The sequence below is a fragment of the Amblyomma americanum genome, chromosome 4 (assembly GCF_052857255.1).
Source record: "Amblyomma americanum isolate KBUSLIRL-KWMA chromosome 4, ASM5285725v1, whole genome shotgun sequence".
NCBI classification, from domain to species: domain Eukaryota; kingdom Metazoa; phylum Arthropoda; class Arachnida; order Ixodida; family Ixodidae; genus Amblyomma; species Amblyomma americanum.
In genome coordinates, this window is record NC_135500.1 from 137,226,450 (window position 1) to 137,239,774 (window position 13,325).

A 13,325-nucleotide genomic window follows, 5' to 3' on the forward strand; every position below is an offset into this window, starting at 1 on the left:
TTGCAACCTTAGACAGCTACCTAGATAGAGGATCGAAATCAGAAACCAGAAAAAAAATGTGATATTTGCAAATGTTGGCACCGTCACAGCAAAGTGGATACCTGCTGCTGCAGTTAGCAGTCAGATTGTGGTGGTTAATAGATTGGCAATTGCAACGTGCACAGAAATTACGTTAGAATCTGTGACAAATGTGGAATCTAATGCTGTTGCATTCCAGTTCTTTTGTGTCCATGGTTTTTCGCGCTTTTTTTGCTTCTGATAACATGCCCACACATGGAACACTTCAGGTTCTTGACTGGATGCAGCTCTGTAGAACAAATTCTTCTTTTGTCTGCAAAAAAACTGGGGTTGTTGTGTTTCTTCTTTTACCGGTTTAGATTGATGCAAGCTGAAAGACTTGAGTTTCAACAAAAGTATTTCAAGGGGCTGTAGATTATTTACGGACCGATTTTTCGTACTCAGTGAGACCCGAAAAGTGGTTAAATAATCAAATGGTCTGAAAAATCTGTCAGCTTAAAAAAACTTTGCTGTGAAGAAGTGGCCTCAAAAGTTGTGAACTTTGTTGTTTCTCACATTCCATCTGCAAGCTATAATATTAGACTGTACTCGTATTTCAGCTAGAGTCTTGCATTTGTCGTTTCCGCACCACTTCACGTCTGTGCGATGTGGCCATGGGTCATGCTCGCAATGCACGCCTCACGTTGCGAGAGAGAACACAGTCTGTTTCAAGGGGAAATGACAGTTCCGTAGATTGAGAGAGAGAACCATCTGCCTTGCAGCATGGTTGGTCTTGTTTTAATCATGGTGCATGCTGCCATTGTCCCATTTTCAACACGACCGCACGCCCTGGCTCGTGTGCTTTTTTTTGTTGTTGTTGTAGGGAACCTTGATGGCAACAAAGAGCATATCATTCACTCAAGTGACAACAGTGAGCAAGCCTATTCAAGCCAATCTGGCCTATTGACACCATTTAAATCCAAGGTCACACTTTTCATGGCGGCGAAGGGCCAGCTGGTGGTGATAGCAATGCCCATTTACATCTAAGTGTGGTAAAAAAAAACAACTTCAGGTCGTAAAAACTACCCCAGTACTGCTGACTCCTATTTCAGACCAAAAAAATTTTACTTTTGGACTCCTAAAGGTCCAAACTGTTTGTCGTGAATATATACAAGGTGCGTGACAGTTCGTCGGTGAAGTCAGAAAAATCGGTCCGCTACTATAGTTTGTTGTTGAAAAATACATTGCTGTTTGTGTTAGACCGTGCTCAAAGAATAAGGTCAGATGGACAGGAGAGGATAAGAGTGCTTTATGCCATATATGTGTGTTTCTTCTCTTTATGCCTAAGAATGTGTGCCATATCGCTTTCAACGATGAGCTTTAGGTTTTCAGCCTTAATCTATTCAGAAAAGATTGGTTATGTCAAATGTGGCCGAGGTGGATTAGGCACCACATTTGAGAAGCACTTGGGATGTGTTTTGTGTCCCTTGATTCATAACACTTTTGATTCTCAAGCTCCGTTTTGTGCGCGGTTTTAGCATGCGAGCAAACGGTGGTGCGGTGCTTCCCGGTGTCGACACTGACCAAGGAGAAAAAGATAGCTGTCCAGTACCTGCAACACTTGGAGCAGGTGCTGCCCGAAGGCCTCCAGCTGCGCTCAAACACCTTCCAGGTGTGCCTGCTCCTCGCTCTTTTTTTCTTGCTGTGTTATTATTTGTTTTCGTAATTCTTACAGCCATCCTGCTTGTTCTCTCTCTGCAACAGACTTTTGAGTGCAAGTACAGACGCTTGTATGAGATCATGGGCCTTTGACAGTACGGCATGGATGCTTCTGTATATAATTTTGCATAACCTGTTACCATTACCCACGCTGTTGCTTCATGAAGCAGTGGCATTGCTACGGTATAAAGACTTTGAAGCCATAGGGGCTTTCTCAGGGAGAAAAATAAACGAGTTCTTAGCGTAAATGTTCAGTGTTGTTTTGTTCATCACTAGAGCACAGTTGCAGGGTGCTGTCACTCACTGCGCAGTGCCAATCATCCTTTTCTTTTTCTTTCACTTTTTTTCACTGTGTCTTAACACTACAACAATGAACTAAATGTGCGGAAGAACATGTGTACGTGCACTTTTGATGGCCTAAAATTTTTTTTTAAAGATATGAGTGGGTGCCCACTTTTTCTGACTGCAGCTAATGAAGGTGGCCTTCGAGGATGAAGTGACGTCTGAAAGCATAGAGGCCTTCCGCAAGCTGCTGGGGCGAGCCCACTGCCCACCCAGCCTGTTTCAGCTTTTTGCGTTCAGTGGCCACATGGCCACACCGCCAACCCCATTGCATAAGAAGGAGAAGCACGCCACGCTTACGTGAGTACTGCACATTCCTTCCCTGCATCACATTCCTGCTCAAGTAACTGCACTCTGTCATGGTACCTCTATGGGACTCATAATGCCCTATGTGAGAGCTGGATGTCTTTCATACCTCTAAGGCATGTGCAGTAATGACTGGCCGCATCGGATGAGCGCTGGGTGTTTGTGAATGGCTGTGAGACGTTCTGGGAAGTATTAATTTTCAGAATACATTCTAGACATCTCTTGGTGTGGTAATGTTGAAAGTGCTACATACCAGCTGTGAAAGGTTTTAGGTGACATGATAACATGAGTTAAGGAAAGGAATGTTATATTGGGGAACAGTGAATAAATTTGCACAATATTTTGTGCACATTACATTTAAATATTAAATTAAGGCCTCAAGAAAGATAATTTATTAGTTGTCCAGTGCAGAATTCTAGGGGTTGATATATTACAAGGATGTGCAAAATTTCACTCTAAATGTCATAATTGATTTAAATTGCAAAATCAAAATGCCAGGAATTGTCGCAGAAACATCTGAAGTATCACGAAATAAATTTATGTTTAAAGGTGCACATTACACTTTAAATTGTGGTGGGGTAGTGCACCATCTCTTGATCATTTTTTGGGGGGGAGAACTTAACGAAAAAAGGACATGAACGACACAGATGTGGATGGGACAGGTGCTATTATATGTGTCATAAGATCGAGATATGACAAAATTGCAAACGTGCTTTCTGGGAATTTGTATTACTTGGCAACATATTACCAGAAGAAAAAAATTGGCAGTGGCTTAGCTTGGCTATGCCAGGATATACGGGATGACAAAATTGCGAACGTGCTTTCTGGGAATTTGTATTACTTGGCAACATATTACCAGAAGAAAAAAAATTGGCAGTGGCTTAGCTTGGCTATGCCAGGATAGCTATGCCAGGATATAGCGAGAGGTACGTTTCCCTGGCTGAGCTTGTTGTGGTCACTGTATGTTTAGCAATGAGAGACATTGGGCTCCATCTCGGCGGCTATGCGCAGTCTATTACGCTCAGCAGCCTGGCATCTCCGTTTAGCAAGCTGTTCCTCGCTCTGTTCGGGCGTCTCCACTGCTCTCTTCACCTTACGCTCATTCTCTCTTTGTTGAGTAGCCAGGTGCCAGGCGACAACTTCAGGGTTGGAAGAGCTAATCTTCTCTTGTCTATGCTGCCATTTAGCAGTGCTTGGACTCTCGTTCTGTGCATTCATGTCATACGTTGTGATACAGCCGCCCATTACATCTCCGCCTTTTATACGCAATACCGCGCATGCGACGCATGGTTCGGGTGATAGAGGAGAGTGCCGCGAGGTGGCGACGAAGTGCACGGCGCGCTTCGTTCCGACGGTGGAGCGTGCAGCGGCGGCACAGCCGTGGCGATGGCAAAGTGCACGCTGCACCTGCTGCTCCTCTCCGGTTGCCATTATGACGGCGCATGCGCACAACTGGCCTTTCCTGGCCACCGCGAAATGCTCGACTGGCAGCCCAGTGTAGCTCTCGCTACAAAACAGTGTAACTCTATAGTCGGATACAACTCAAGCAGCAAACACCCCTAAAGGAAGCTTTCCAGCCAATGGCATTGATCAGTTATCATGATGTCACAGTTAATCCCCTTGCTTAACATTGCTGGCAGGGCACCTCTATGAAATGGAGTTAACCTCGACATCGTGACATTTGGCTGGAGGGGCTCCTTCGAGGGGTGTTTGCTGCTTTGTTCTTGAATTGTATTCGACCCATGTATGAGACCTCTTTATTGCTCACGATTTTGAGCGTATGAGTTGGGAAGTCGCATGAGCTGGAAATGTATTGTTATGTACGGGCACTGAGCCACTAGGCAGTGAGCCTTGACAACTGTGAGGTTGAGTAGGTTGGTGCATGAGCCATTGGCTTTTGACTGCTGGGATGCATTTCCTTGTAAATACTGCCTCATAACAATTTTAATGAGGTTCTACTCTATTCGGCTCGTGTTGCTGTCTGATTGATTGACCTACCTCATTTATTTGTATTGGAAAACTGCAGTTCACCAAAGGCATGAAATTTCATGCTATGATGCAATAAGCAAAGCTCTTTTGAACTAGTTGCAGTGCATTTGATCCCTTGTTTCATATTAATTGCAGATGCTTTTTGACTTTGGTGGCACAGAATACTGTCAGAAGCGTAAGGACGGAAGCACCATACAGAGTCCGGCCCTCCTTCATTCTTTGCAGGGGCAAAGCGAAACGGCAGCTGCTCAAGACAGCCATGAGGGCAGGCTTCAAGCCGCGTCCCTCGTCTCGCAAGCAGAAGTATGTGGTGCAGGGGCCCATGGCTGCCAGGACCCTCCCGGCCGGGGCACGACCGCCCTATGAACACGAGGCTCCCGACCGGCCCCTCACCTTTCTGCAGGACGACGATGGCTCGGGTGAGTGCCTTGCTTCGGTTTTGATTGTGTGGTCGGCTGTGTGATTGCTTTTGAGCGAACAAGAGGGAAACCGCATCTGTATGATAGGCGGGTGACTGATGTGCACATGCTGAGATTGACATGCTGGTACGTTGCAGTTCCGCAAGCATGCTGCTTAACACGTGATCCCCTTGAAAGGCGCAAGGTACTCTGCAGCTAAACCATGTGGGTGGCCTTGTTAATTAAGCCCAGCAGTAATTGAACCCCGTTATAAGAGGCACAGTGGTGACAGACAGCTGTGAATAAGGAACATTTTTCATGCACATGGTTGGCTGCTTTATTTCTCCCATTAAGTGGACCCCTTTTGCAACAGATATTGGGAATAGAAAATATTTGGTTATGATGGATGAGTTATTTAAGTTTTGATCAACAACCTCACTTAAAATATACATTTCAACTACTTGTGGCTGTTCGCCTCCACTCTGTACTCGCAAACCGCAGTCATGTCCGTGCTTGAGGGAGATGCCAATGAACGATCGCTCATGTGGCATTTGTTACAACTGAAAATAATGCAGAGTGGGCGGCCAGCTAGCTGCACGTTGGTTGTGAACGGTACGTAAAGAAAAGCTTCCTACGTACTGGCGGGGGTACGGGCATGAGTGTGTGGGCGTCTACATGCTCTGAGAATTGCGGAGATGTGCAGCAGGAGCGCATGGCAGGCTGACCTGTTTGTGACCCTCCCATGATATGGAAGCTTTAAAATCGAAAAAAGGGCCATCAGCCAGTGGTTTTCATGGTCCAGAGGTCGTGCCACAAACCATCAAGCAAGCCTCCAATTCTGCTCTGCAGCCCTTGCCACCATTCTAGGTTCAGCTGATTTTTGTGCTGCACTGATATTAACACGTGCCACCTCCACTCACAGCTTTGAAGCTTGGAGAATTTACGGTGGAGACCGTGGAGATCTGACAGCTGGGCATGAGGAGAGTCCGCTTCCCAAGGCAACAATGGCTGGCACACAGGAAGAAGCGCGCTTCCAACACCCCTGACTTATGGAGGATTAACTGTACTTTGTTGCACCAAATTTGTCTAAAGATAAGTTGAGCTTGCCAACATGTGCAGCTGCAGGGCAGCAGGAAGACATGTGTCTCGACATATGGTGTCCTCAGGAACACCGTATGTCAAGCAGTTGAAAGCAGACAGCTTCTTTTGCAGCTATTAAACTGGTTCGATAGGATATAGCCTTCATTTGTGGAAATCTTAGCCACTGGGTGACAACTTGATATAGGAGATCAGTAAATTAGGAAGACATGGAACCCTGCTTATAAGAGACTGCTTATGTAACAGAATAACTTCTCTCCAGAATGTGTCTGTTATAAAAGGGTCCAGCTGTAAAATTTTTGATGATGACTTTGAAAGGAGGCATGCATGACATTGTTATTTATTATACATAGTTACGGTGTTCATTTGCACGAAATGTGATCGCACCTACTGGAGTCATCAAGGTGCCCTCCGTGTGGAAAAGACATATGAAGATGATGCATGGTAATCACTGTGGCAAGTCACCGTTTCAAGTGCTCTCATTACAACGCTTGCTGCCAGTGGAATGGATTTTATTGCCATACCTCTGGTAGTTATGCATTGCACGTTCTTGTGGAGAAAATTTAACAAAAAGCCCCATTCGGTGTGAGTTAGCATTGATGCAGTGTAATGATCTGGGAAACTGCAATGCGGCAAATGCATCATGGAGACTGTGCAGTGCTGCAAACATTTTAAGGCTATGATAGTTTGACTAACAATTTTGATGCTGAATTGTTTTCAAGCTGCACACTATGCAGTGGTGAGTTGAATTTGATAATTATGACTCGTTACTCTCAGATGACGCAGAGTCTGCACCTCCTCCACCATTGCCGGCCGTGCCACACCTTCCGCACCGGTCTCTGGAGAAGATGAGTGACACAGTGTACAGCCGGGACTGGCAGCGACTGCACCTGGGTGCACTGGGTGCAAATTCGACCATGTCCCGGGGTCGCCCTGAGGGCTTTCGAATTAGTTCCGTCAACCTGGGCTACACAGTGTGCCGCAGGTAAGTCTTGCCCAGTGTTTATTATTCACATTTTCTTTGCAACTGAATGTTTTACAGGGTTGCACATCGATAATTTCTTGCCCTTTTTATTTTTTTATGCCACCACCGTCTTTTTGGTGGGTGATAAAGGTGGATTGTTATGTCATCTCTGATGCATACAGCGTCTCTTGTTCCTTCTGTTGCACTTTCCCTCAGCTGAATAGCCAACCATACTCTACAAGCTTGGGGCTCTATTTGCATACACTGGCATATGTAGTCCACGGAATTTTGGGAATGCATCGTTAAGATTGCTATTATCGTTTCATCTAATTTGAGCTCATCAGTATTATGCAGTCGCAGATATGGTGTGGCAGAGTGCTCAGTAGTACATGTTGTTTTTTTCCTCGTTTCCATGTTACAGCTACCCGGCACTTGTGGTGGTCCCGCAAAGTGTTCCCGACGACAGCATCCGCAAGCTGTCTCGTTGTTACAGGCATGCAAGGTGAGAGCTTTCTGCACATATGGTTGACTGAAGGGTTCATGAGCCAGGTTCCCCGGAACCCTTGTGCATTTTTTGGGCATTTCCTGAGGGGCTTTGCATCTGTAGGCATTTTTTTTGCAATCATATTAGGAAGGTAGACAGAGAAGCCAAGACACGATAGGGGTTCCTTGGCACGTTTAGGAGGCCATTGGGGTTCCTTGAGACTGAGAACCCCTGGTCTAACAGGAAGCACTTTCGTTCTTTTTGCTTTTTGGCTTGGTGTCCTACTGTGACCTTGAGATTGCCCGTGCCCATCAGGTATTGATTAAATGCAGTTGGCAGGATGCTGAACAGAGGAAAGTAAGTGGACTGGTTATTGTGGCAACCTGAGTCAACTTGTGAACCACCTGAACAGAACGACTCTTTGTGCTTTGCTCGCTAATTGAAAGTGTGTCTAAATTGACATTGTTATTAATGCTGTTCTCACAGTGTCATCTAGGAAGTAACAGTTCTTGCATTTGGTGTGCTTCTAGGGTCATACTGAGCTGATGGGTGTAGTATTACTTTTGATGTGATAAGTGCAGAGTTTGTGACAGAACGTCTTGAAGTATAAAGGTATGTGCAGGTCAGTTCTGTTCCAAGGGAGAGCTTTGATTCTCATAGTTAGAATCCACCCAGTGTCACCTCCACATTTGAAACTGGTGCAGACCTTAGTGAACATTTCTACTATGCAAACACTTCCAGAACATTGGCCAAGGAGCTAAATGTTTGATATTGTGTCACTGAAAAGAAAGTCAGGCCCATGGAACATTCCTGTGTGCATATATGCACACAGGAATATGATCGCTTGCTTCGATGCACATTTGAATGATGCTCTTGCACATGGCTTTGCAGGTTTCCCTCGGTGTGCTGGCGGCATCCAGGCACCAAGGCACTGCTGATCCGGGCGAGTGGCTTCCACGGCAAGGGCGTGATGGGCATGCTCAAGGGTCACCCGACCACCTCCAGTGGGTCTCCTTCACCCTCCACTCTCCTCCTCTCCCCCTTCCTCATTGTGGGCCAACTTGTCGGTCAGTCCGCACGGTGCCTGCAGTGCCATTACATCGTAGCTGTAGCCAGATCCTGACAGCTTGAATGTGTGTAAATGTTACTTTTGAAATTGAATCAAACGAAACTTCGATATTTCAGTTGGCCCACTGGGTATTTGGTATAGTGAAGGTCTTTAGTCATTTTGGACAGCCAGAACTGTGCGAAAATCCATTTAGGACAAGTATCACTTCTTCTGGCATTTTTGATCTTTTCCAGGAGCATTTAGAGCTAATCAGTGCTCACTTATATGTCACCTTCGGGTTCTTTTGAGAGGTGACAGAACAACCTTGAGCCTGGCTTAGAATATTAGGATAGAACAGAACAGAATCGAAGACACGAACTATTGCATCTTCATCATTCACCTACATCTTATTTTTTTATCCTTTTGAGAGATGGAAGCACTGGTATAAATCGGGCTCATAGGAATAAGACCCATGGTGCGCATGATGTTGGGATTTTCACCCCAGTGCAAGTGCTTTTGTAGTCACACGGAGAAACACGAGTTAGAGGGGCACTCTTAATGCAGTGTGCTGTTGTGGTTCCACTCCTTGCAGGCACGGCGAGCGAGACGTCGTCCTCGATCGAGCAGGAGAAGCTCGTGGCGGCGCTGGTGCGGGCCAGCCCCCTGTCCCAGCCGTCGCGTGCCTCGCCCGGCGTGCACGACTCGTCACTCAGCATCAGCTCCCTGGTGCTCGAAGGGGCCCAGGACAACTTCCCCACACTGACACCCGAGACGGCGCGCCGATCGCACAACCCCTTCCAGAAGGCCGTCAACAGCCTGCGCTCCTCGGGTGGCAAAGGGGGGAAAACGTGAGTGTTTCTCCCTGAACTCCCTTCAGTTGGCTTTTCCCCTCAGCGTTGCTTTTGTGGTGGGTTTCAGTGCCAGCACTTTGCCTTAAATTTATAAGTCAAACATCTGGAGGGGATCTTGGTTGTGGGGGAGTACTATGGGACGTCATGGCTGCCATCTCTTTGTCTCTGAGGCTTTTGTTGTCTTTAAATTTAGAGTTGCCAGTGTGCTGGAAGGTATGCAGGGGCGGGCTAAGCGGTGCTTGTGGTTTGCAAGATATACCATGTGTTCTTGCTGTGCCTTTTGTGCCAGTGCACCTATGAGTGAGCTCTCCTCTACTCCAAAACAGGGGAGGTGCCCATAGTGTCAGTTCATAGTCAGCGCCTCAGCAGGTGATAACATGGTGCAAAGGAAAGTCATGAATGATGGAAAGGCTAGGAAGGGCATTTTAGGGCTCTTTTCAATCAACAGCGTACTAGAGAATGAAATGGTGCTCATGAGAAATCTAGTCGTTTCTCTTGCATAGATGTTCTGGAAGCCCAGTTGAACGTGGCCAACACGTTGTCATGTGAACGTCACGTGCAGTTCCTGTATCCCTAGTTATTGACCCATTTTGTTGTGAACAATGCAAAAGAGATTTTGGGTGAGAAAAGAACCACAGGACAAACACTGGCTGACAACTTGTTAGCCAAGAAAAGTCGTACATAACGCTTAGCTTGCCAGTCTTTGTGCTATATATAGTCTGCCCTGCGTCAGCACTCCTTGCTGGAGTATCAGGCACTGGTTTTCTTCACTGCAGTAAATTGCAATGTTAGACTGTACAGCTACTTTTCTTGATATATAACTTCGATTTTCAGACATTTTTTTTCTTTAAGCGTGTATGGGCAGCCAAGAAAGTTTTATAGCCAACTAACCGTAATTCATTGTATGACAGAATTTCCTCCAAGTGGCTTTTAATTGAAAACTGCATTTGGCCCTACATGGATCACATGACGTACACACAGGTTTTGTGTGCAGACACATTTCACAAGTTTTCCAAAAGGCCTAGCCACAACAGCAGCACTGTTATAATGGAAGCAAGAGCACAAAAGTGGGCCTAGATTCGACTAGCTAATCTTGGGCCCTTTATTTGCATCCTGGTTCATGTGTTCGGGCAGCATTCATTTAGTTGATCTCTAAGCCTCCCTGAGGGCAAGAGAACGACTTCACAGCTGAAATTGACCCATCGAGGGAATCGACTGTGGCTCCTCTTTTATCAGCTGAGTTGCTGCCTTGCTTTGGCGGCACTTGGGTTTCCTGAATTTATCGCATCGCCATTACCCGCACACTAATGGCCATTTTTGCTCGTTGATTAAAGCTGTGGGAATTCGCAGTCAAGACAAATTGCTTTTACTTTGTGGTGTAATGTGAAAGGGAGTGTCCCTTTATTTTTAATAGCCAAAGCCTCCTTTACTTCCATATCAGACTTTGAAACATACTATGGTGCTTACCATTCAAAAGGGAGGCCTCTCTGTTCAGAGAAACAATTGTCAAACCTGAATTTGCAGACTAGCCCGTAGTTTGATGTTTCCTGTCAGGTTCTCCATGTTTTACAGGGGTTCTCAAAATTTTTTTAGGCACAAGGGCCCATGAGAAGCCTTGCATCTAAAGGCATGTAGCTAGGAACTCGGAGGGGCAAGTCTGCACAAAGAAGCTCACAGCTTTTCTTTTCTTATTTTTGCTGCACTTATTTGTTACCACCTGCATATTGCAATTTGTTTTTTTTTTGTGCTATTGTGATGATGGTAGGGGATTTTTATGTTTTGTGTGCTTTTATTGGAACCCAAACCTGTGCAGTTGTTTTGCATTACTGAGGTTTTATCCTACTTCTTTCACCCTCCTCTTCCCTTTTATCACTCAACCTGCTCTTGATTATTTCCCACCTCCCCAACTTCTTTCGTTTTCTGCCCCCACTGTTTTCCTAAATTTCTCTCCCCTCCCCTACTTTCTTTTTTGTTTGTTTTCTAGAGATTACCGATTCCTTCCAAATGTTCATGAACCTAAATCGAGGCCTGTTACCATCTCAGAGTGAGTGACCCTTGGTTTGATATTTCTGTTATAGATTTTATTTTGTTCCTCTTGCTCACCCCTTACAGTGTCTCGAAAGGCCTCTTCCCTATGTTTTTTTCATTTGCTTTCAGTTTTATACATTATGCCTCTTGTCTGTTATTGCTTTAATCAACCATTTTCTATGCTGGCAGAGTTCAGGATCACTAAAGCCGCCAAATGCTTTCTACAGTACGCAAACTTAAAGCCTAGGTTCTGGGTGCTTGAGGCTAACTATGTTGTGCTCATAAGAGTCTTGCTGGTTTTCAAATTATGGCAGGCATAGTATTTCGTGAATGCAGCTTATAGTAGTTAGTGTGCAAATAAATGATAGCTTCATGGGGCAAATATCGCCCCAAATGCATTTAAACTTTGCATGGGTCCATTTTGTACTGATCTTATTTTTCTTTGCTGGTCGGGCTGAATTCACTTTGTGCCGTTGTTGGCACAAGCAGTACTTCAGACAAATGAAGAGTTCTGAGGGACAATTAAGAGTTTAGCATTGAAACACAGCTTTTGGGACCCTGTTTTTGTGCCATTAAGGCCATTCCACACCGTACTTGAGAACCATATGTTAACAGCTCCTGTGCTCTGCAGCACCAGCAACTGAATTACAAAGAACTTGTCATTAAATAAGCGCATTTGGATATGTTACTTTCTCCTACAACATTGCACAAGTGTCGATTGGCTGGTTGGTTTGCGCTGCCTGATGGAGCAGAGCTCAGCAGACAGCACAAGGGCTCGTACTCGTGCAGAGCACATGCTAGGATATTCTTTCATGCAAGGCAAGGAGAGAATGGTTCCTGCTCTTTTCTTTTTTAAGGTTGTGCTGAGCACAGTTGTAATGCCGGTCTCTTTTTCTCATGGGCACACAGCAGCAATGAACAGTGGATACCAACAAAGTGAAGCGGTGCTAAATGTTTTCAACTGTTCTGGTTTAGATACGTGGAGCAAATCAACCTCCTGGACAAATAAAACTCGTGCTTACACCAAGAACATTTTATTGAAGCTTTATACCGCCTTCTCCTTGGTCACATACAACTCCATACACATGAATCAAGACAAATCTCTATGCAAAGCACGCAGAGATGTCATAGTAAACTACAATTTATGTACCATCGGGGCAAAAGTAACATACCGGTACCCCTCCTCCAAGTTCTGGCCCGTGCCACTCTTCATGGGGGCAACACCTGACAAAACACTCCTGGTGTTGAGACCAGCGCAATGGGTCCATTTTGACACCAGAAGGGCTTTGTCAGGTGGTGCCCTTTTGAAGAGTGGCACTGGTCGGAACTTGGAAGAGGGGTCTGTTACATTGGCCCCCGATGGTGCATCTACTTCACTTAACAGGCTCAGAAAAAATCATTTCAGGAGAAAATGCAGTTGCAGATTTGTTGTACGTCTTTATTATCACGAAACATTGAAAACCTTTATTTCTTTTGACACAACATTTTAACCTGTTGTCTAACCCAACACAACACAACAAATAACTACCTGGTAGACACTTGCACAGTCTTATGAAAAGGTTGCAGAGCTGTGTAGCCGGCCCTTGTGTGCCTCTTTCTTATGGTGGCACTGAGCACCGTCACAATGGCTGCGCAGAGTCTCGCTGGGGCAGCCTGAAGGACCGTCGTCACGGCTCAACAGGCAGTCTGGCACCAGAGTTTGCCTTACGAGCGTCGAGATTGACCGAGGGCGGCTCCCAGGAAGGTGTGCACACACTGCACAAGGTGGCGCTGTACATCTTTGGAGAGAAGTCCCAGATCAAGGTGCATATGTGCTGTGCTGTTCACTTCAGAAGACTTTGTGCCCATCTTTACAGGTGCACCTTTACTTGAAGGTCATTGTTCATCGGCTTCACAGTGTCTTTGCTGAAATGTGGCCTGCTTGTCTTAAGCTATTACCATATTTACTTGCGTAATGAACGCACTCGCGTAATAAATGCTTCCTCTACATTATTCATAAAATTTTAGAAAATTTTTAATTTACAGTTGAGCCTCGTTATAATGAAACAGTTTATAAAGAAGGAATGGTGGTTCCTTTTGGAAGCTCTTAACACGGGCCATA

The 13,325-nt window shown here is 45.5% G+C and overlaps 1 protein-coding gene across 1 annotated transcript in view; it reads left to right on the plus strand.

Moving 5' to 3' along the window:
* Nucleotides 1-13,325, plus strand: part of LOC144128417 (myotubularin-related protein 13-like) — a 145,843-nt gene that overhangs the window by 104,743 nt on the left and 27,775 nt on the right. Inside the window, 9 exon segments of the mRNA XM_077661805.1 lie at nt 1,536-1,669; nt 2,186-2,358; nt 4,579-4,772; nt 6,627-6,834; nt 7,235-7,315; nt 8,189-8,301; nt 8,938-9,197; nt 11,183-11,240; nt 12,861-13,027. Of these exon segments, the coding sequence (XP_077517931.1) occupies nt 1,536-1,669; nt 2,186-2,358; nt 4,579-4,772; nt 6,627-6,834; nt 7,235-7,315; nt 8,189-8,301; nt 8,938-9,197; nt 11,183-11,240; nt 12,861-13,027 (1,388 nt within the window).